General features: G+C 40.1%; 1 protein-coding gene across 1 annotated transcript in view; it reads left to right on the top strand.

Annotated features, from left to right (window-relative positions):
- The first annotated feature begins 426 nt into the window (after positions 1 to 426).
- The window catches only part of Dnajc6 (DnaJ heat shock protein family (Hsp40) member C6), a 96,920-nt gene continuing 76,507 nt past the window's right edge, over positions 427 to 20,839 (top strand). Inside the window, 1 exon segment of the mRNA XM_047519719.1 lies at positions 427 to 662. Coding sequence (XP_047375675.1) covers positions 467 to 662 — 196 coding nt within the window. The 5' untranslated portion in view covers positions 427 to 466.

Here is a 20,839-nt window from a genome sequence, read left to right as displayed (position 1 = left end):
TCCCCTCTTCTACTCCTTTCTATTTATTCCCTCCCTACGGGCCAGCCACTCTTGGAGCTGCCCTTCTGCGCGGAGAGGCGACGCGGCGACACCTATCGGATTGCTTCCGGGCACTCTTCAGCCAGGGGTGGCTGGCCCCGGCCCGGAGCTCAGCCCGGCCGGCGGCTCCTCCGGGCGGCACCGAGGACGCGCGCACCCGCCCGCCCGCGCCCGCCCTCCCTTCCTCCCTCGCTCTCGGCCCTGAGCAGCGCTCTGCCCAGGGCGGTGGCTTCGCCTCGCCCGGCAGAGCTCCTCTCCGGTGGCCGCTCCCTTTTTTCCCTCCTCTTTGCGTCATGTCGGGCACTTGATTTTTTTTTTTTTTTTTTTTTTGGTTAATTTTTCCTTTAGCCTGTTCCACCTTCCACCTCCTCCCCTTTCCTTTCCCAGGTTGATTCCCCCCTACCCCTCCTCTTCTCTGGGCTTGTCCATGAGCCTCCTCGGGAGCTACCGGAAAAAGACCAGCAACGATGGTTATGAATCTTTGCAGCTGGTGGACAGTAACGGGGACTTAAGTGCGGGGAGCGGCGGGGGTGGCGGCAAGCAGAGAGTGCACACGGCGGCGGCGGCGGCGCGGAGTCCCGCCCGGCAGCCCCCGGACCGCGCCAGCACCATGGACAGCTCAGGTAGCGCTGCTGACTGGGCGCGCAGCGCTCAGCTCCTTCGGGCCTCCGGAGCGGCCCAGTTCCCCAGCTCAGGGCTTGCACTCTAGCTCCGGCTTGGGAGAAGCTGGGTTGGAGGCGACCGCTTCTAATACCAACGGAGTGTCGCGTCTCTAATTTCTTTCGTCCAGGGAGCTAGGAAACGTTAGATCAGTCCAGAGGCCCAGTGACCGTAGCGAGCACCTCTTAATCTCTTTAGGCGGCTGAATACACCAGCTTGGGGCGGGGAGGGGGAGGGAAAGAGGAGGGTAGAGGTGTGGAAGAGAGGGGAGGGGGTGGCGCGAAGAGCGACTTGGAAGGAGGGCGGGGAGAGGCAGCTGCTTTCACTACCCAGCTGGATGAGGGGGAGAGGTGAAGGAGCAAGTGCGTTGATTGCTTTTGCAGCCTGTGGACGGTATTTATTCCAATTGTTATTCTCGTAATGCTGATGTTCTTTACAATTTTGTAAAGCTCTGCCACGTCTTACTTAACTCAGCTGTCTGCTAGGGTTAATGTTGTCTTCTTTCTCATGAGGTTTTACCTGGGATCTAGAGCCCTTTTACACAGCTTTTTATGTTTTGCACAATGAAATTTATTTCATCTATTTCTGGCCTTGCTTTTGTTTATCTTTACTTTTTTGCATTGAGTATACTAATATTTCATAAACCTTTACATGTATGGAAATGGAAAGGCCTCTAAACTTTCTGTATGGGCTTGCAATCGTCTTTTATGAAACATTTAGCAAGTTAGAGTTCTCTCTTTAAGATGCTGTTAGTGTTTGGCGATTTGTGTAGCAAAACAGTCATTTAATATATCCATGTTGGACGAAAAGTATTATTATAGCTATATTTTCATCTTTCCAGGGAACTAGCACTCGAGGATTGTTTACATAGAGATAATTGATAATTGAAGTGCTCAGTGGTTTGTTCTGCACTGGTAACTTTAAAACTGGACAACTGAGGGTTCCAGAGGAAGGATTCATGTTGTGTTATTTGGGCAATAATGAAACCAAACAATTTAATTCCTACATCTTACAAACAAATGCATATTTAATTGTTTAATGGCTCTCCCTGGGCCATCATTTTCTCATCCCTGAAGTGGGATGAAATATTGTCCACAGATGGTCAAATGTCCTGGGATAAAAACAAGTTTGCCAGTCTAGCTCTTACTGAAGTTGAGTAAGTATTGGTGGATGTTCTCTCAAACCATTTTAAATTAAGATAATATCCCTAAGGGACTTATGGTTTCAGGGTTTTGATATTGATGCTCTACGTGGTTATTTGATTTGTGTTTTTCCAAATCTGTGGTATATCAAAGTGCAATCCATCTTTAGACTGGGTGTGATCTCCTTTAAATCTTAAACAGACTCCTGTACTCTGATTGATGCCACCACACACAATCATTTTTGAAACATAGTGGGCAAGTAAGCAAATATTTGAAACAAACACATTCTAAGTGAGTGTAGAGAAGCATGGCTTTAGGGATAAGAAAAGGAATCCATATGTTTTCATGTGTCATAGGAATTATCATTTTATGAGTTGAAATTTGTTTTTAAAGTATGCTACATTATAAAATAAATTCAACATATATTTCCTCACCTGTCTGTGTACCAGACTCTGTGCATATATAGTGGCAAAATACAGCAGTGAATGAAATCCTTCTGGCCTCTAGGGAATAGTCATTTAGTAAGGGCAGTTACTAATGCAGAGTGGCCTCTGGTAAATTTTGAATTTTCAAGAATTGTCTTTTTCATTAAATCAGACTTTTTCAGTAGTCTGAGAGAAGAATGAATTGCCTTGATAAACTGTTGTGATGGGAAAACACTTCCATTAAGAATACTGTTATCTCAAAGGCACTATTGCCAGGAGTTGGTTCTTGGACTTGATCAAACTGACATTGTATGAAGAGGCTGCAGGATTGGCTCCCCCTCCCCCCATTCTCTCCTACATCTGGTTAAGGGAATGTTGTGGCTTTGTTGCAGCAGTATAATGTATCTTATGAGTATTTTGATGCATACTTAAATTGAGAATGCAGTTTGGAATGATGCTGTTTGGCTTAGATGAGAGATTGGACTCTGAGATGGGTTTCATTTACTAGTACAACTATATGTCTTGTCTAATTATAGTTCTTTCTTCTAAGAGCTTCAAAGTGTGGCCTGTGCAGTGTAAATGTATCCATTTGTTTAGGATAGTTAATTAAACTCGTAGATCACTTCTAATGCAACAGTAATCTGCCCATTTATTCAACTGATTTTCCTGTGACATGGTGGATAAGATAGCAGGTTTATGGGGCTTTTGCTCTGGCAGAAATGTTTATGAATGGAAAAAAATATGTCAGTGTTCTGCTAGAGAACTTGCTTAGTCTTAACAATCATGTACATTTGTATGGCTATTTGTAATAGATAGAACACTTGGACACACATTTTATTTTCCAGAATTCTGTTTTATAGGTAAGCAGCCTGTGTCTGGCCTGGAGTCTTGGGATCAAACCTTTGCAATATTGTTCCTTGCTAAAAACCCAGTAACTTTTAAAGTCTTTTCCTCATTTGGAAAAGGAAAACTCCAATAATTAATCTTGCCACAGAACTTAAGCTGAATCTTAAAACAACATGAGAATACATTTGCAAACCTTCTTCACTTTTCTCTTTGTGCCTTTCCAATTTATTACATGAGGATGATATGGTAGGAGATGGTAGTAGATTTGTCCTAGGTAAAATAGCTAATTAATGACAGCCAGACCAGGGTTTCTCTCTTAAGAGCTGAGTTTTCCCCCATTGAACTATACTGACTTTCTGTGAAGACATAGTATCAACTGATCATTGAAATAGAAACAATATTATCTACTTCTATTTCCCCTTCTGTTTTTAGAAGAAAGTGGGACAAATGTTTAGAGAAATGTAAACTTTCTAAGTCAACAGACTGGCAAGTGGTAAATTCCAGAGTAGTCTCCTACTTTCTCCTCTGCTCCTTGGAAAAGGTTGTGCATGCCTGTAATTCCAGCAACTCAAGAGGCTGAAGCAGCAGGATGGCAAGTTCCAGGCTATCCTCAGCAGCCTAGCAAAACCCTCAGCAATTTTGTAAGACCTTATCTCATAAATAAAAAGGACGAGCTGTAGCTTGGTGTTAAAGCACTCCTGGATTCAATTCCTAGTCCCCCAGTTATCATTCACAGGTCATCCTGTCTTATCCCAAAGGCGCTGAAGCTATCCAGTGTCCTTGCTGAGAAGCCCTTTATTTTTCATGTGTGTACTGCACTTTTCAGGGAAGGCAGAACCCAGAAAAGTAGAACTCCCACTAAAGTCACCAAAGTATCCTAACATTAGGCTTATCTTAAACAAGTTCATAATGATAGTCCAATTAAAATTTGAAACATATTAATGAAGTTTAGAAGAATAAGGATAATGAAGAATGCTAAAATACTTTCCTATTTAGTGTGAATCTGGAAATGAAGATTATGTTTTACAATTCTATTTTAGTGTTTAAACATAGCATCCACATTTTGAACTGGATTTTAACATTTGAAATATTTATTTGGTTAACTTTATACTTCTTAGAAATATAATTAAGCATGATGTAGTAATAATTCTGCCTATTTAAAGGTCTTGTGTGTTAAAGGCAAGGTTGACTTGTTTTAATTCACTTAATGTATGACTATAATTTGAATATTTCTGGATAAGCACTGAAGGATGTGCTAGTTACTAGATAAGAATAAGATTTGTTCATCTATGTCAAAGTTTCAAATGCTTGGCGACCTCCAGGTTCTTTGGGCTTGGAAGGAAAATTCTTTGAACCATATATATGAAAAATGGTCATGTGGTCAATGATGAGCATCTTCTAGATGGGCCTTAGTAGCTTCTAAGGCAATATTATCAGCACAGAGTCCTTTCTTTGGGTAAAATCAATCTCTTTTTCTTTTCTCCCTGATTGGGAATTGAATCCAGGGATACCCTACCACTGAGGTATATACCCATCCGTTTTAATTTTGACATAGGGTCTTGCTAAGTTGTTGAGGTTGGTCTCAAACTTTTGGTCTTCCTGTCTCAGTCTCCCAAGTAGCTGTGATCACAGGCATGTGCCACTGTACCAGGCTTTCAAAATCAATTTTTCTACTTTCTAGATACAAAATAAATCCACTCTTTTCTTATGGCAACCTTTTGATTCTTTGAGAACAGATATTATTTCTCCTCTTTGTCCAGGTCTCCTCTTTTCAAGGTTAATCAAACCTATTGGTTCTAAACTTTTTTTTTCTACATGCCATTTCCATATAATCATGCTAAGTTTTGAGAATAACTTATATTTTCAGTTTTGCATAAACAGGATCTTTCATTAATTTTTATTATAAATGGTTTTCATGCTCTTGGTTAAAAAAGAATTAAATATTACAGAAAGCAGTAAATAGAAAAAAGTAAAGTACCCTCTCTGCTCTCTTATTGTTTATACCTTTGCCTCAAAGATAACTTATTGAAAGTTTCAAAGGACTTCCAACACATAATGTACATGTGTTTAAACATATATATTATACAAACATACATATTATACAAATATACATTTAGGTATATTTATTACCATTAAAATTGTAATAAAATGCAAATTCAGAGTTTATTTATGAATGTATGTGTACTTTGTTCATTAATGCTTAATAACAAAAATAACTAAAATTTAATTAACATAATCCAAGCATCATGCTAAGCACTGTACATATGGTCTTATTTAACTTTCATAAGAATTCTTTAAGTAAGGGAAGCTGGCCACAGTGTTGCATGCCTATAATCCCAGCAACTGGGGAGGCTAAGGCAAAAAGATCACAAGTTTCAGGTCAGCCTCAGCAATTTAGCAAGACCCTGTCTTAAAAAAATGAAAGGAATTGGGGGTACTGCTCAGTGATAAAGTACCCCTGGGTTCAATCCTCAGAATAATAACAACAGCAAAAAGTTATAAGATAGAAATAGTTACCTTCTTATAGTTGAATACACCAAAGCACAGAGAGGTTAATCTAATTCCCTGAGATTACATAGATTCTACCTGGTCTATATTGAGTAAAATACCATAGAGAAATACCTTCGAGATTGTAAATGAAAATTTCAGTGGTGAATTTTTTTTGTGGCAAGGAGAAATAGGAATGATTGAGGGAACTGAAATGAGTGTAGTTGTTTTCCATTTTAAATCTCCTGCAACATGACAAATATGTCTTCTTGATTTAAATATCACATAAAGAATTTTAAAATGCTGGAAATGAAGGAGGAAGAACAAGAGCAGCATTGACTGAGGCTGATTAAACCTTGATATGACACTGAGAGAACAATACAGTTGGTACAGCTTTATAAATTTATGGGACAATATCTTGCCAAGGAAAATGGATCCCCATTGCTCTCAGGATAAAGGCCAGGGCATTCTTAAGTGGACATCAGAAGCCCATTGTGGAACCTCTGAAAGCCAGCCCAATACAACTTGTTTTTCCTTCACGGAAAGATACTACCCCCTCCATTTCTGTGCTTTTCCATACACTGTTCCCCAGTTTTAGCCACCTGGATGTCCACTTTTGCAGGTTCTCTCCTCCTTTTCTTGAGAGCATGACTTGGCTCTTCCTTTGCCCTTGCTGACTGCCTCTGGCGGTCGCTCTTCATGCCCCTCAGCAGCCTGGCTGCCTCCTCACAGCTCTTACCACATGCAGTTGTGATGTGCTGCCTGGCCTGTCTCTCCCTCTAGACTGTAAATAAAGTTCAGAGCAAGGCTTTGTCTTATTTGCCTTTGTATTCTTGTCACTGCTTGGCATTTATTAGGAGCCTGATAAATACTTGTTGAATGAATGAAAGCATGAACAGATTTTGAATTTTTGAAAAGGGCATTTATAATGAAATATGCCTATCCAAAACTAAAAATAAGTATACAGCTAGATTTTAACAGAAATGAGGCCAGGCTTAAAGAAATGAAATGGTTGGCAGCAAATTAGACTAATTCAGTAGTAAGCATTTTTTCATGTGCAAGAATACCAGAGGGGAGAGAAAGATGATAACACATAGCCCAGACCCATAAGAGTTTCCAAATGCAGAAATGTAAATAAATAGCTTGACAAAAGACAGTATTTTCTTGAACTGCCCCCCAACTTAAATGTGATTTGTTGTATGATTCATCATAAAGCTAACAGTTTTTAGTGGAAAAATAAGAACTCAAAATATGTGTATTTTTAAAAACTGACAGTAGATGACTTTTACCTATAACTCTGTATATTTCTTAATTACTGTCACAAAGTTTGAATGGTGGCCATTTTCATGTTTATATTAAAAGTCCTTTGTATCACCTTTGGTTATCTAGAGTTGTACAAAAGCTTTCTAGTGACTTACTACTTTTTATAATCTGTGTTTAGCATCTTGAACTTCTTTTGGGAAAAGCTGCAATTTTGAAGTAGATCAAAGAATCCTGGAGTTTAGATTGTGTGTTTCCTTGTTGCAAAATTTGAAATTTAGGAAACATAGATAAATTATAGTTACTGTACATGAAACAACTACTCCTGAAATTTATCTGGAAACTTTTGGCAGAGGAGCTCAGTGTCAAAGGAATAAGTTCTTCATGGTCCAGAGAATTAGGAAATTTCATAACATGTGCCAAGAGATCTGGCAACTTCTACTGCCTTTAATTGCTTTTACCTGACATATCACAGGTTATAATCTAGATCCAAAATACTGTTTTATTTCAATATTTCACATGAGCATAATTCTGAAAGGTATTGGGGGTAAAATTTAAGTCAAAACTCAACTGTGTGTGATATTAACTAACAATATAAATAACACCACTGAGGAGACACCAGCTAACCCAATCAATGACTTCCATGCGGTGTCAGGTTTGACTGCACAGAAAATTAGAATTGGTGTCTTGCAGGCTTGGACTCTCCCTGGTAGCTGGAAAGTGTGTTTGGCATACATCGTAAGCCACTTCCTGATTTCAGAATGCCATGCTGTGAAAGACGTGCCTATTAGAATTGGGCTGCTTGGCAGAAGGCATGGTGAATAAATGGCATAATAATAGACATAAAAAGCGCTGGGAAGCGCAGAAGAAAGAGCCATAATTTAACCAGGAGGACCATGGAAGGCCACTGTAGAAGGTGATGTTTGAGGTAGAAATCTGTAGGTGGAAAAGGGAAGGAAAACTGATTTGGGTCGAGGGCTCAGGCGCAGCGACATCATCATGTATAAAGTGTCAGGAGAATTGGCATTTAGGCCTTGAAGCTGAAGCCCAGATGGGTAGAAAGCACTGTAGCAGATGGCGCTGGGAAGGCAGACTGAGCTTGGGGCAGGGGCAGCCTGCAGAGGAGGTTGCACTTATTCTACAGGCCCAGGGAAACCATGATGATTTGGGGCAGAAGTGAGGGTTGACTTGTTCATTAGGTACAGCATCTAGGGCTCACAAACTTGTTTTAATTTTAATTTCTTTTAGAAACCATAATAAAATAAGCGAGTGTAACAATGATGAATTCCTTTTTATACCAATGCAGCCATAAAATATATCTTTTCTTATTTATTTAATTTTTTTAAATGGAGGAATGAGTCCCCAAAGGTAAAATTGCTTATGGCCCACAAAAGTCATACCATAGCATTAGAGAACAGAACGTGAATCCTGAAGCTTCAGCTCTTTGAGGGATGGATACCCTGTGTTTTGACTCTATCAGATTTACTTGAGTCAGTGCAAGCGCAGATTCCTGGGTTCAAGGATTTCTGATTTAGTAGGGAATGAAGGGGCACACTGGAAGGAGAACTGGCAAGTGGTAGTTTATTTGATATCATGAGAGAAGGCCCAAGCCAGGGCAGTGCCAGCGGGCCTGGGGAAATAGATTCACCCCTGGGATGCATTGCTCAGGTGAATGGACTGATAACTGGCTGGATGTGGGATGCGAGGTTCAAGGAAATTCAGAGATGTTTAGCCTGCATGGCAGCAGGAGAGGAAGTAGTTTTTGGTCTTGGCCCAAAGTGGAAAATGTGACCAACTGGTTTTCTGTGCTGCAGGCCCCCTGAGAATATGCTTGTGCAAGGACTGAGTATGCTGTCAGCTTGGCACAGGGTTTCACCAGGCTTTCAGCTTTTTGGTAGGCTGCCCATCAGGCTGTGCAGAAGCCCAGGGGAGTACTATGGAGGAGGTGAGAGGCAGGAGCAGGCCCTGTATCAGCCTGGAGGATGAGTAAGGTAATCGGTGGAAACAAAAGAACTCAGCTTTGTGACCCTGGGCTGAGGCCAGGATGGTGTAGGGTGGCTGGTCTGTCCTTTTGACCATTCCTATTGGGGGACCGAAAGGTTCTGGTTCTGTGCTTGGTGGTGGAGTTACAGGAAGAAAGATCAAACACCAGAGAACTTGGAAGATGGTTCCTGAAAGCAGGAATTTTTGATCTCTATGGAAACAGATAAACACCTGGGAAAAACCCTGACCCCAGAAATTCCCAAGGACTGCCTTGTACCAACCAGCATTTGGCCACTTGAGCACTACAGCAAAAATCTTAGGGTGACAGTTATTCACCCTTACTCCTCTCTTAGTTTGTTCCTCTTCTGTCGTCTTTCTCTCCTTTCTCTTCTTCTGCTTTTTTTCTCTTGATCTTCAGCTGCCTCATTCCTCTCTCTCCTCCCTTGCCTGTGATAATCTTCTGCTCCCCTCTTTGTTCTCCTTTTCCCCTTTCCTGTCTGGGTCTCCTCCCTGCTTCTCAGTCAGTGAGTCAGCGTGTTTGGGAGACTTGGAGCCCCACGCCTCAGGAAGGTGTGTGGATGACTGTAGTCTTGGGATGTGTGCATGCATGTGACTTAGCTTCCAGCCTGATGCATGTGGCCCAATGGGTGCGAACACAGGTGTTATTTTCCAGTTTGCGTAATTGCATCTGACCTACCTAAAATTTCACTTGCTGCTTCAATTAGCAAAGTGTTCCACACTGTGACTTGGTGGTGAGAGGTTTCATAAGCCTCTATCCCAGAGGCAGCTGCATTTCATTCAGATGAAGGAGAAATTTTACTTACTAATTTGCATCCAGGGAGTGCAAAATAATAGCTCACCATTTTCCCTCTCTGTCTCTCCCACCTCACCTCTGCAGGAAAGCAAATCTTTTTCTTTCCCTTCCCCATTGCTGAAGCCTAGATAAATTGCTCTATTTTCAACCATCCCAAGTTCAAATTTGCAGATGCCATTGAGCAGAGATGGTACCAGAGAATTATGAGTTAGAAAATATAACCTCCGCCTTTGTCTTTACAAGCTGTGACCTTGGACAGGTCATTCAAATGAGAAGAATCATACTGCTCCTGTCTCTCAGGCAAGGTGAATGAACCTGAGGCATTTTATACTCCGTATGTCTTTGTTCATTCATTTTATAAGTGCCTCCTGGCTTCCTACTATGTGCTGGCACTGTTCTAGCCGCAGGGATAGAGTAGAGGATGAGACAGAGAAGACCTTGGCATTTAGTAGCTTCCATGACAGTAGGTAAATGATTTTGTGATATACTGAATGCTACAGAGGTAATGGAATGAGGGGATAATAATTAGGTAGAGGTGGGAAGGGGCACTATTTTACTGATGGATTTCAGGAAAACCCTTTCTGAGGAACAAGGCTTTGAGTTAACACAGAAGAAAATGAAGAGAAAGCTGGAAAAAGAAGAAGAAGAAGAAGAAGGGCTGGATGTGGTGTATTTTAGTTACAGCTGTGCTTTGCCTAACAATGGGGATACTGTCTGAGAAATGCGTGCTTAGGCAGTTTCATCGTTGTGCGAATGTCATACGGTGTACTTACACAAACTAAGACTGTCACAATGTCGTGAGGTGATATAATCTCATGGGACCACCATCCTAGATGTGGTTTGTCGTTAACTAAAACATTATATAGCACATGCGCACTAGGTTCCTCAAGGGCAAAGACCTGGAGGAGAGGTGAAGCTTGGCGGAAAGGAGGATGCAGCCAGTGTCCCTGCTCTTCAGCGAACTAAGAGGGAAGGACGATGAACGAGGTCCTAGTTGTGTTTTAAGAGACCATTGTGACTGCTAGGATTGAGAAAAAATTTGAGGTGGTTTCATAGGTGGAGTCAACAACTGTACTGTTTACCATTGAGGGTCAACTTTTTAATTAATTTTCAAGACTTTTTTTTTTAGTTTGACTGGTTTATTTTTAAAATTTTTTATTGGTGCATTATAGTTATACATAATAGTGGGATTTGTTGTTACATATTCATACATGCGTACAATATAACAATATAATTTGGTCAAAATTTCCCTCAGTACAACTTTATTTATTTTTGGAACAATTTTAGGTTCACAGTGAAATTAAAAGGACGATCCAGAGCTACCTTTTCTCATACCCTACCCCCACATATGTGTAGCCTTCCCCATTATCAGCATCCCCTACCAGCAGTGTGTTTTTATGCCCTATCATATTTAGTCCTTAAAACAATCCAGTGAAGTAGGTGGCATGAACAAAAATTTCTAGAGAAGAGAAACTCTATGAGGCCCAAGGGGTTTACGTGAAGCCAAGCCAGCAGTAGAGCCCAGGTCTTCTGACATATTGGGGTGTGGCTGAGGTTTCCAAAGGTGGAGAGTTGAGATCTTGGGTGCCCTGTGCTTCACATGGCTGCTCGAGGAGCTAACAAGCTAGAGAGACAGAACAGGAAATTTTTTCTTTTCTTTTTTTTTTTTTTTTTTTACTGCTAGGAAAATTGGTTTAGGTTGCCTTGAAAAGTGTAGCAGGATTTTACTGTATTTACTGGTCATAAAATTCAGCCATTAAAATCCCCTACCAGGATAGGAGCCTGGCTTTGTCTCCAAATGTGCCAGGAGAGAACCGTCTCCATTATGCTTCTCACTGGCACACAGAGGCTGGGAACTGTCACACACTGTCTTGTTTTGTGAGCATTTGCAGTTGTAACAGATGATCACTCTATTTCATGTCTTGCTTTGTTTTCAAGCCATTGCATGAGAGCCAGGCCTTTTGTCTCATAAAAACCAAATCCTCCCAAAAGCCCATTTTAGTTTGTAGCAGTGATATACGTTCAGGAAAAGAAAACTTAAAACAATTCAGAGTGATATAAAAATGAAAATAAAAACCCATTTTCTTTCTCCCCAGCTTCTAGTTCTACTCACCAGATAGAACTAGTATTCTAATGATTTTTGCATTTGTTTAGAAATCTTTCCATGCATATACAAATACACACAATCACATGAACATGACAGATTCTTGCATACTCACACATCCCTATACATGCATTCATATAGAATGTACACATGTATGTCCTGGAATTGTTCTCCACCTGCTGTAATATAACATTTTTTATTTAACATTATATCTTGCAAAACTTTCTACATTAGTACATAGAGAAGTACCTTATTTTCTCTAATGACCACTTTCCATGCCACTGCCCTAATTCTTCTATGTATGTTAGTAAATATCTTTGGACATGTGTGTTTATAAAACATTTTATTTTTTATTTTACTTAACAAATTTTTTTTTATAGTTGTAGTTGAACAGAATGCCTTTATTTTATTGTTTTTTTTTTTTTAATGTGCTGTGGAGGATCAAACCCAGTGCCTCAAACATGCTAGGCAAGTGCTCTGCCCCTGAACTACAGCCCCAGCCCAAAACATTTTATTTTTAATTGCCACATAATAATTGCACCTATTTACAGGTTATGATGTGACATTTCAATACATATATACAATGTATGATCAGATCAGTGTAATTGGCATATCAAACATTTATCCTTTCTTCCTATTGGGAATATTCAGAATCCTCTTTCTAGCTATTTTGGAACATATATACACCTGCACATATTTTGAAACATATATAAACAAACATATATTTTGTATATTGTATATGTGGTCTACCTGTGGGAAACATTCTTATATATGGAATGTCTCAGAGGAAGAACATATGCAGTTCACATTATGGTATATCTTGCTGTTGAACCTGGTACCAACTGTCTAAGAACCTGGTACCAACTTAAATTTCTAACAGTGTATGAGACTACCTGTTTTCCCACATCTTTTTTAAAGCTGAGTATTATCTCCAGGCATGGTGACACACGTCTGTAATTCCAGTGACTGGGGAGGCTGAGGCAGAAGAATTATAAATTCAAGGCCAGCCTCAGCAAGTTAGGGAGACCCTGTCTCAAAATAAAAAATAAAAAGGGCTGGGGATATAACTCAGTGGTAATGCACCCCTGAGTTCAATACCCAGGACAGGGGGCGACAAAAAAGCTGAGTATTATCAAACTTCTTAATCTATGTAAGTTTCATAAATGAGAAATGATAATTGCTCACTTGACTTGAAAGTGTTATTAAATGTTGATATTTCTATGAATTATTTTTGCTGTTAATAGATTTTAATTACTTTTGGTAGGTAAATAATACATATTCAAGGCAAAATAATTTAGAAAATGTAGAAGAACCCAGAGAAGCAATAGAGATAACTGGCAACCTTGTTTTCCCATGGATAACCATTGTTGACTTTTGGCATGTCCTTATATCTCTTATCTAGCATGAAGCAATGAATGAAAACATTTCCTGTTATCATCTTGTCTCTTCATTAATTATGGCTACTAGCTTTTTTGTGGAATATTTCAATACAGCAGTGGAGAGAGTTCTGAAATTGGACCCAGTGGCAGTTCTAGATTCAAGTCTGGGACATTGCTGCCTCGCTTTGTGACCCTGGGCAAGGCATTTTACCCTACTGAGCCTATTTGCCCCTCATAAAAAAAATAATGCTGCTGTTATGAAATTGTTTAGAAGATCTGTTGGAGTGAGGTCCAGTGTATTCTCTGCCCTGTGGCAGATGCTTGACAAGTGTTGGTTGTATCAAGAGGTTGACAAGGGAAGTAGGGCAGTGTTGAGAACATTCTCTTACCCTGAGGTTTCTTCTGGATCTTTTTGCTCTCTTCCTTTTCCAAGGCTCTGAGCCTTTTCTGGTTATATTCATCCTGGGGTTCTTCCTAAGCATGGAGGCAGTGTACAAACATGGTAAGTTGTCTTAACTCTGCAGGATGCTTGGCTAAGGCAGCCAACAAGCAGTCAAGGTTGACTTAGATAGTTGCTGAGTAAAATGCTTGTTACATGACGGCATGTTCAGGACAGTCCAGTTTAAAGATAATTTTGAGTGAAGGATGAAGTCAGAAACTTTCCAAGGAAACTGGCATTTATGTTCTAAGCAGGACTAGGAGTTGCTTGTTTTCCTTTTTAAAAAAATTTCCTACTGTTTCTACAAAAGCTAGGTCATGTAAGGTGGTAGTTGTCAATGAAGGGACTATTTTTGCTCCTTCTCCCGGGAACTTTTGGCAATGACTGAAAACATTTTTGATTGTTACATTAGTGGGAGGAGTTGTTACTGGCATCTCCTGGGTAGAGGAGATGTTGCTAAACATCCTATAATGCATAGTACAGTTCCCCGTACCAAAGAATAATCTGGTCCAAAATGTCAGTAGCACTGAGGTTGAGAATCCCTGATACAGGGAATATACTGATTATGAGTTGAAGATTACAAATCTGGTGAAGTACGCTTTCATGGGCCCATCAAACTAAAGGTACTGGTTGGTTACCACAGATTAAACCTCACCCAAAAGGAGTTTTTTCCAGGCTGCAAGAAGGACCTTTGCTTTTCGGGGAGCTGGTGTGGAACAGAGCTAAATTTTAAAATGGCTTTGTTTGGCTTTGGCTGTCACCTGTAGACAGCTGAGATACTGGTTCAAGTGTGTATCTCAGTTTCCATAGGATCCAGGATGACTTCCTTTGTCCATTCAAACTTTTATTCATTCAGCAAACACTGTTAAAAACAGAAGCCCAAATTCAGTGCTTTGGGAAATAAAAAGGAAAAACAAAGCCAAAGTATCTGTCTTAAAGGCACTTAGAAGATAGTATTGTGGTTAAGAATTCAAATGTGGATCTATGTTGCCTGGGCTTGAAGCCTGGTTTTGATGCTTCCATTTTGATTTTATTTTTTTTGGTGCTGGGGATGGAACACAGGGCCTAATACATGCTAGGCAAGTGTTACCACTCAACTACACCCCCAGACAGACACTTCTAATTTTATGTGATTCATTTTAGGATGGGGTTAAAAATATCTACCTCATATGATCTGTGATGGTTAAAATGTTGATAAGCATAGAGCATTTAGAGCAATGTCTAGCTCCAGAAAATTTCAGTTTTTATAGCAAAAATTTAAAAAATGAAATTTTTAATCTACTGCCATGGAATCGTGGGACTGTATGTATTTTCTAGTTCAGAGTTTTCAAATTTGATTAGTACTAGATTGCTTTTCTCAATAAAACCTTACCCAGGCTCTAAATACATAAAATATATGTAAACAGAGTAACTTTGGTTAAAGTAAGGAGGCAGGGCTGGACACTGCTTTTAGGAGACCTCCTTCCCAACAACAATGTTGTCTGGGATGTTAACTGCAGAGGCTGGGGCTGCAACGAATCTGGTTTGCCAACCACCAATCTCCTCAGGTCCATTCATTTTGAGAGCGAGGAGACAGAGGGCTGGAGACAGGAAGTGATTTGAAGGGAGGAAAAAGCAAGCAGAGGAATAGCTAGCATGCATGTGCCAAGATGTGAGGGAGTTCAGAGAAGGCGGAGATGGACCTTCTGGCTTAGATTACTTGAGGCTGGTCTTGGAGGCCGAATAGGATTTCAGCATTCAGATAAAGTTGGAAAGAGTAGAGGAGGAAATATAATGACAAAAGAGATGGAGGAAAGAGCATTGAATCTTTACCCATGTCGTAATAAAATACCTTTGCTTGTAAGAAATATCCAGTTTTCAAACATCCTCCTTAAGACCAAAGGTGTTGTTATAAAGTCTCCGAGTAAATTCTGGGTCTCAGGGGCAGAAGGCAAGACCCAGCCTCATATGCACCTGGAATCCCGACTGGGAGCCTCCTGGCCTGCCGTCTCTCTTCGGTGCTTTGGAGGTTCTTGTTTTCCCTTTCCTTCACATTTGTTTCGTTCCTTCTTTTCTCTCTGTAAACCAGCTTTCCTGTCTTCTCGGTGTACATGGCTTCCTCAGAGGTCCCAAGTTTACACGTGACTATTTCAAGCAACAGGTCCTCATTGATCATCTGTTTCCGAATCCCAAATTCTGAATTCCAGGAGGAAGGAATCCAGTTGTTGAATAGGTGTTATTTATCTTTTTCTCACCCTGTAACTGAAGCCAGAGCAGGGGACGTGAGGAGCCCGTCCTGTGGTGCCAACATAGTTGGCAAATTCCTCCTCAAAGATGAAGAAGGAACAAAACTGACCCTCATGTGGCTCCTTTGCCCACATGCATGTAACTGTAGTAAAGTATGAGGCAAATACAATGGGCAGGAAGTAAGTAGGCTGGTGAAGATGTCCCTGAAGTGGGACACCAGCCCTGCCCTTGAAGTGCAGGCCAGATGGGACGAGGGGGCATTTCAAACTGGAAGCTGGGAAGAACTTCACGGCAAGCAGTTAAGAACTTGTGCATGGCAACACTTCATTCATTTAGATGACAAGTATTTATTGAGGGCTTATGTGGAGGGCAATATGTTTATGGATGAAGAAATAAAATTAGAATAGGTAATTGCTCCCCAAGGTCATATAACATGGGAATATGAACCATAACTATCATGTTTCAAAGTCTTCAGTTTTTTCCCTCTATTATGTCCTCTGTAGTAGACTCTACAAGGTCATAAATGACCTACAGTAAGTTTGCTAGTTCATGCTTTTTTTTTTTTTTTCTTTCTAAATAGATAATTTATTTTTATTTTATTTTATTTTATTTTTTGTGGTGCTGGGGATTGAACCCAGGGCCTTGTACGTGCAAGGCAAGCACTCTTTCCAAATGAGCTATATCCCTAGCCCTAATTAGAGAATTTTTGAAATTATTCATTGTCCTTACTTCCTAGAGTGAGAATAGGCATTTAATATCTATAATTCTAAGATGACTTATGTGTAGGTGTTTGTTTTAGAGGAAATGTTTGGCCAGATGATTCTTAAGATCTGTTCTAATTCTTAGCATTTTGTGTTGAACTTGTTCTTTCATTTGAGAAATGCTGGCAACCAGTTAGATTTAATTTATTCCAGAACTATTTCTCATAGGAAAAATTTTATAACAGTCTAAAATGTCCCTAAATAGTTTAGTTCAGAAAATTATGATATGCTGATAGACTATTATTTTTTAAATGGTCATTAAAAGTAATTTAAGGAATTTGTAATATAATGGGAATGTCTTCAAAATATAAAATTAATGGAATAAATAAGAAATAAGCTATGCACATTAAATCAAACAACATATACATACATACATATATATGCACATAGGAAAATCATTGTAAAGATACTTACCAGTGCAAAAGGAAGGAATTAGATCAAAATATTATAAAAGAATCTTTGGATAGTCCACTACCAGTAATTAAAGATGTTTTTAGGGTTGGGATTGTGTCTCAGTGGTAGAGTACTTTCCTACCATGTGCAAGACCCTGGATTTTTTCAATCCCTAGCCCTGAAAAAAAAAAAAAAAAAAAATATATATATATATTTAGGTGTTTTGTTAAATTTTCAATAGTGAATTTGTATTTCACAATTAACTATATTTTTTCTAGAGTTGCTTTTATAACTGAGATTTTTATTGAAATAATTATAGATTCACTTATAGTTGTGAGAAATTGCCCATTTCTTCTAGTGGTACTATTTTGCAAAACAGTGGTATAATATCACATCCAGGATATTGACATTGATTCATTCCACCTCAGATTCCCCTACTTTCACTTCTTCAGGTGTGTGTCTGCATCATCTATTTTATCACCTGTGAGGATTCTGAAATGCACTACTACAGTCAAGAAACTGAACAATTCCAAAATCACAAGGAATCTTCATATTGACCTTATAACCACATACACACTTAACACCATCCTTGAAAGGAAAGAATAGGATCTTAACACCAATATGTAGGGAATTCACTTTATTTTGGTTTTTCATTCGAAGGCAAAATTTTAGAACCTTAGAGTTGCAAGGACAGAGAGGTCTTAGGGGTCGTCCAGAATGTGAGAATGTTAAAAGGGGAAGCAGGAAGGGTTCTATGATGACCCATTGTCCCCGAGACTTGTCATCAACTTCAGCTCTCTCCATCCTTCATCTCCAGATGCTTCTGCCTTAGTAGTGCAGGTCTGGATTTAAGTATTTCCTCTGGAAACCCTTATCTTGTTGTCTCAATCTGGGTCTTCTCTAGCTCTGCTTATATTCTCTATTTTCCTCATTGTGACACTTTTCTTGTTCCGTAATGGCTTGTAGATAATCAGTAAATTCTGGATGGGGGTGATGGGCATCTGGAGGAGAACCCTTTCCCAGTGTCTGAGAAGCCTGCAGCTGCCAGCTGTCCTTCCTCTTTCAGCCTTTGTGTGGCTTTTGGTCCTGCCTGCACTTTAAGCACAGCATTTGCGTGGCAAGCCTTCGCTTCTTTTGGCTGTGCAACTACTTGCCTAGTCCACACGTTCCAGCCCTCTACCTGCTGGTGCTTCCACCAGGGTGACTAACATCTTCTGAGCTTATCACATATTTCTCTTTTCTTCCTCTGTTTATGAAGGTACTAAGGCAGTGATGAACTCTGTACACAGCTGTGAGCCCAGCCCTGTGCTGTTTGCTTGACATGTATTATCTTTTAAATAAAGTATCTTCAGGTTATGTTTTACTATCCTCATTTTTTTAAGCATTCTTTTTTTTAACCTTTATTTTATTTATATGTTTAACCTTTATTTTATGTTTATTTTTATGTGGTGCTGAGGATCGAATCCAGTGCCTCACACGTGCTAGGCAAGCACGTTACCACTGAACCACAACCCCAGCCCCTACTATTCTCTCTCTTTTTTTTTAATCCTCATTTTTAAAATGAGGAAACTCAGGCTTAAAAAAAAATAGAATAAAATAAAAAATGATGAAGAACTTGTTCAGGATCATGTAGCCAGCTAAGTGCAGAGCACGATTCTAATCTTCTAATCCAGGATTGTCTATTATGGAAGCCCATTTTTCTGACCAGTCTTTGAGAAGAATCTGAGCCTCTAAGGAACCGTTTTAAGGTTCTTCTAAGTCTCAGCACTGTCTCTAGTTCTAGCCCCTTGAACCCTTCAGTCAGGCAGCTATGAACTTTGGAAGATAGTCATTCTGTGACTACACAAGAAAAACTGTCTTTTGATGTTCAGCGGAAATCTTCACTTTACTTAGTGAAATATCTGTATGAGTTGTACTTTTGGCCTCTGGTACAGCATAAATTCCCCGAATCTGAATGATATAGTTAAAAGGGATTTTTCTGGTTTTACCTATTTATTTTACAGATGAGGAAATTTGAGTGGAAAGAGAGGAGCCCTGTTCAACTTACCATCCTTGAGTTACTTGAAACGTTATCTTGTCATTCTGGCTTACCTTTCTCCTTCTAGCTCTTCCAGTCTTTCCTCATGAGATGGGTTTTCTTGACCTTTCACTGCCCCAGTCATTCTCTATAGGGTCAGTCTCCAGCTGGCCTGTGTCCCTCTTGTTTTTGGAACTGACCTCAGTATTCCAAATTTGGGTTGATTACCTGGAGTCCTACAGTTTAATTCTGCAAATAATTATGAGACCCTATGGTATGCCAGGGATATGTTGTAACCCAGTCACCTTTTGATTATTTCCGTCCCCTCTCCACACTGTGTTTATGATGCTATGGGTTTTTGTACCTGTAACAAAAGCCATCATGACTGTAGTGTGAACAGGTGAAAGCTTTTTTGCTCATCTGGGATGGATGCTTTCCACCCTATAAAGTAGCAAGGCTTCCAAGCGGCTTCTCTCTTGCTGCTTTTTGATCCTTGGGTGTTACTTTCTTTATCATTATCTAAGGGAGCCAACTAGTGCAGTTTTTTCCTAGCCAATGTGAAGGCAAAGCTGATGGGCACCCCTCTTCTCTCAAGAAACAGCCTGGAAGTTGCGCTCTTGCTTCCACACACAACCCATTGGTCAGAATTTCACCTCATGGTCACACCTACCTGAAGGGAACCTGGAAAATATAGTCTTTTATTGTGAGAGGCTGTGTGATCAACTAAAATATTCCTAAGAAAAGGGGACGATGGATTTTGGTTGGAAAATATAAATCTGTTCCATACCCTGCCTGTTTCAGCTCCAGGAAAGCAGGCCCTGGTTGGTACTCTATGGCCACTGGCTTCCCCAGCATATGAAGTACCATTTCTAGGAAGGATGGGAAAGCAGGACCTTCCAGAACTTCTCAGAATTCCATGAAGGTCTGAAATTCAAAATCTTTGATGAGGAGATCACAATGGTAAAATGTATTGGGGGCTACTGTTTTGTTTGCTGGGATTAGTTAATGTTTAAGATGCATTATCTTCTCTAATTCAGGGGGACAGGTATTATTATTAATTCCTAACTTGCAGACCAAATTTTCCAGAGAGATGAAGTCATCTCTCAAGATCACACAGCAGATGTAGGATGAAGCAGCCTCCTATTTATCTAAGTACACTGGGACCTGAGGTCATTGCCCACTCACTTTGATAAATCAGAGTTGCTCATTAACACTTCATAAAGCCCTCTCATGTGCCTCCATAATAATTAGAAACTTCCAATTATAATCTGAGCAGAAAGTGTTGTTTTAAATAGGTCATAAACCCAAGTTGAAGGGACAGGGCCTTGCATCCTGTTTGCTGAGTATGAGCTCAGGTCAGACAAAACAGTTGGTGACCAAATTAACAAAGGCTATTGTCCCTGTGCTCTGTCAGCAGTGACCCTCTATTTTCTTTTACATGAGGAAACTAAGGCACCGAACCCTCAGAGTTACATGTGATAGAGTTGGGATTTCGCTCCATGTCGGTCTGATGTCAAGCTGGAAATCTTAATTTGCTTGCTGTCTCATGTTCATTACTCTGGTGGGGTGCACTTCCATTTCCTCCTGTTCTGGATTCTCCTAGAATGTCCTGGGACCTGGTGCCTAGCCTATTTTGCTGACCTTGCTGCACCTGGTTAGAGATTATAGGCTCTAATTGTTCATAGACTTTTCTAGGCTCTTATTTGCTGATAGCCTCGCTTCAGTTTTTTTTCTTATTAATATGGAGGGTAGATTATGCATACAAGTCATAACAATGGGGTGTTCTATGAGGAAGACATGTCTCTGCGGTAAACTCTGTTTTCCAACTCAAACCAGGATATGTAGACCACTTGAGGGGCATTGG

Source organism: Sciurus carolinensis, chromosome 1 (genome assembly GCF_902686445.1).
Source record: "Sciurus carolinensis chromosome 1, mSciCar1.2, whole genome shotgun sequence".
Taxonomy (NCBI): Eukaryota; Metazoa; Chordata; class Mammalia; order Rodentia; family Sciuridae; genus Sciurus; species Sciurus carolinensis.
The sequence above is the reverse complement of the archived record's forward strand: the minus strand, read 5'-3'. Positions and strand labels throughout refer to the sequence as shown.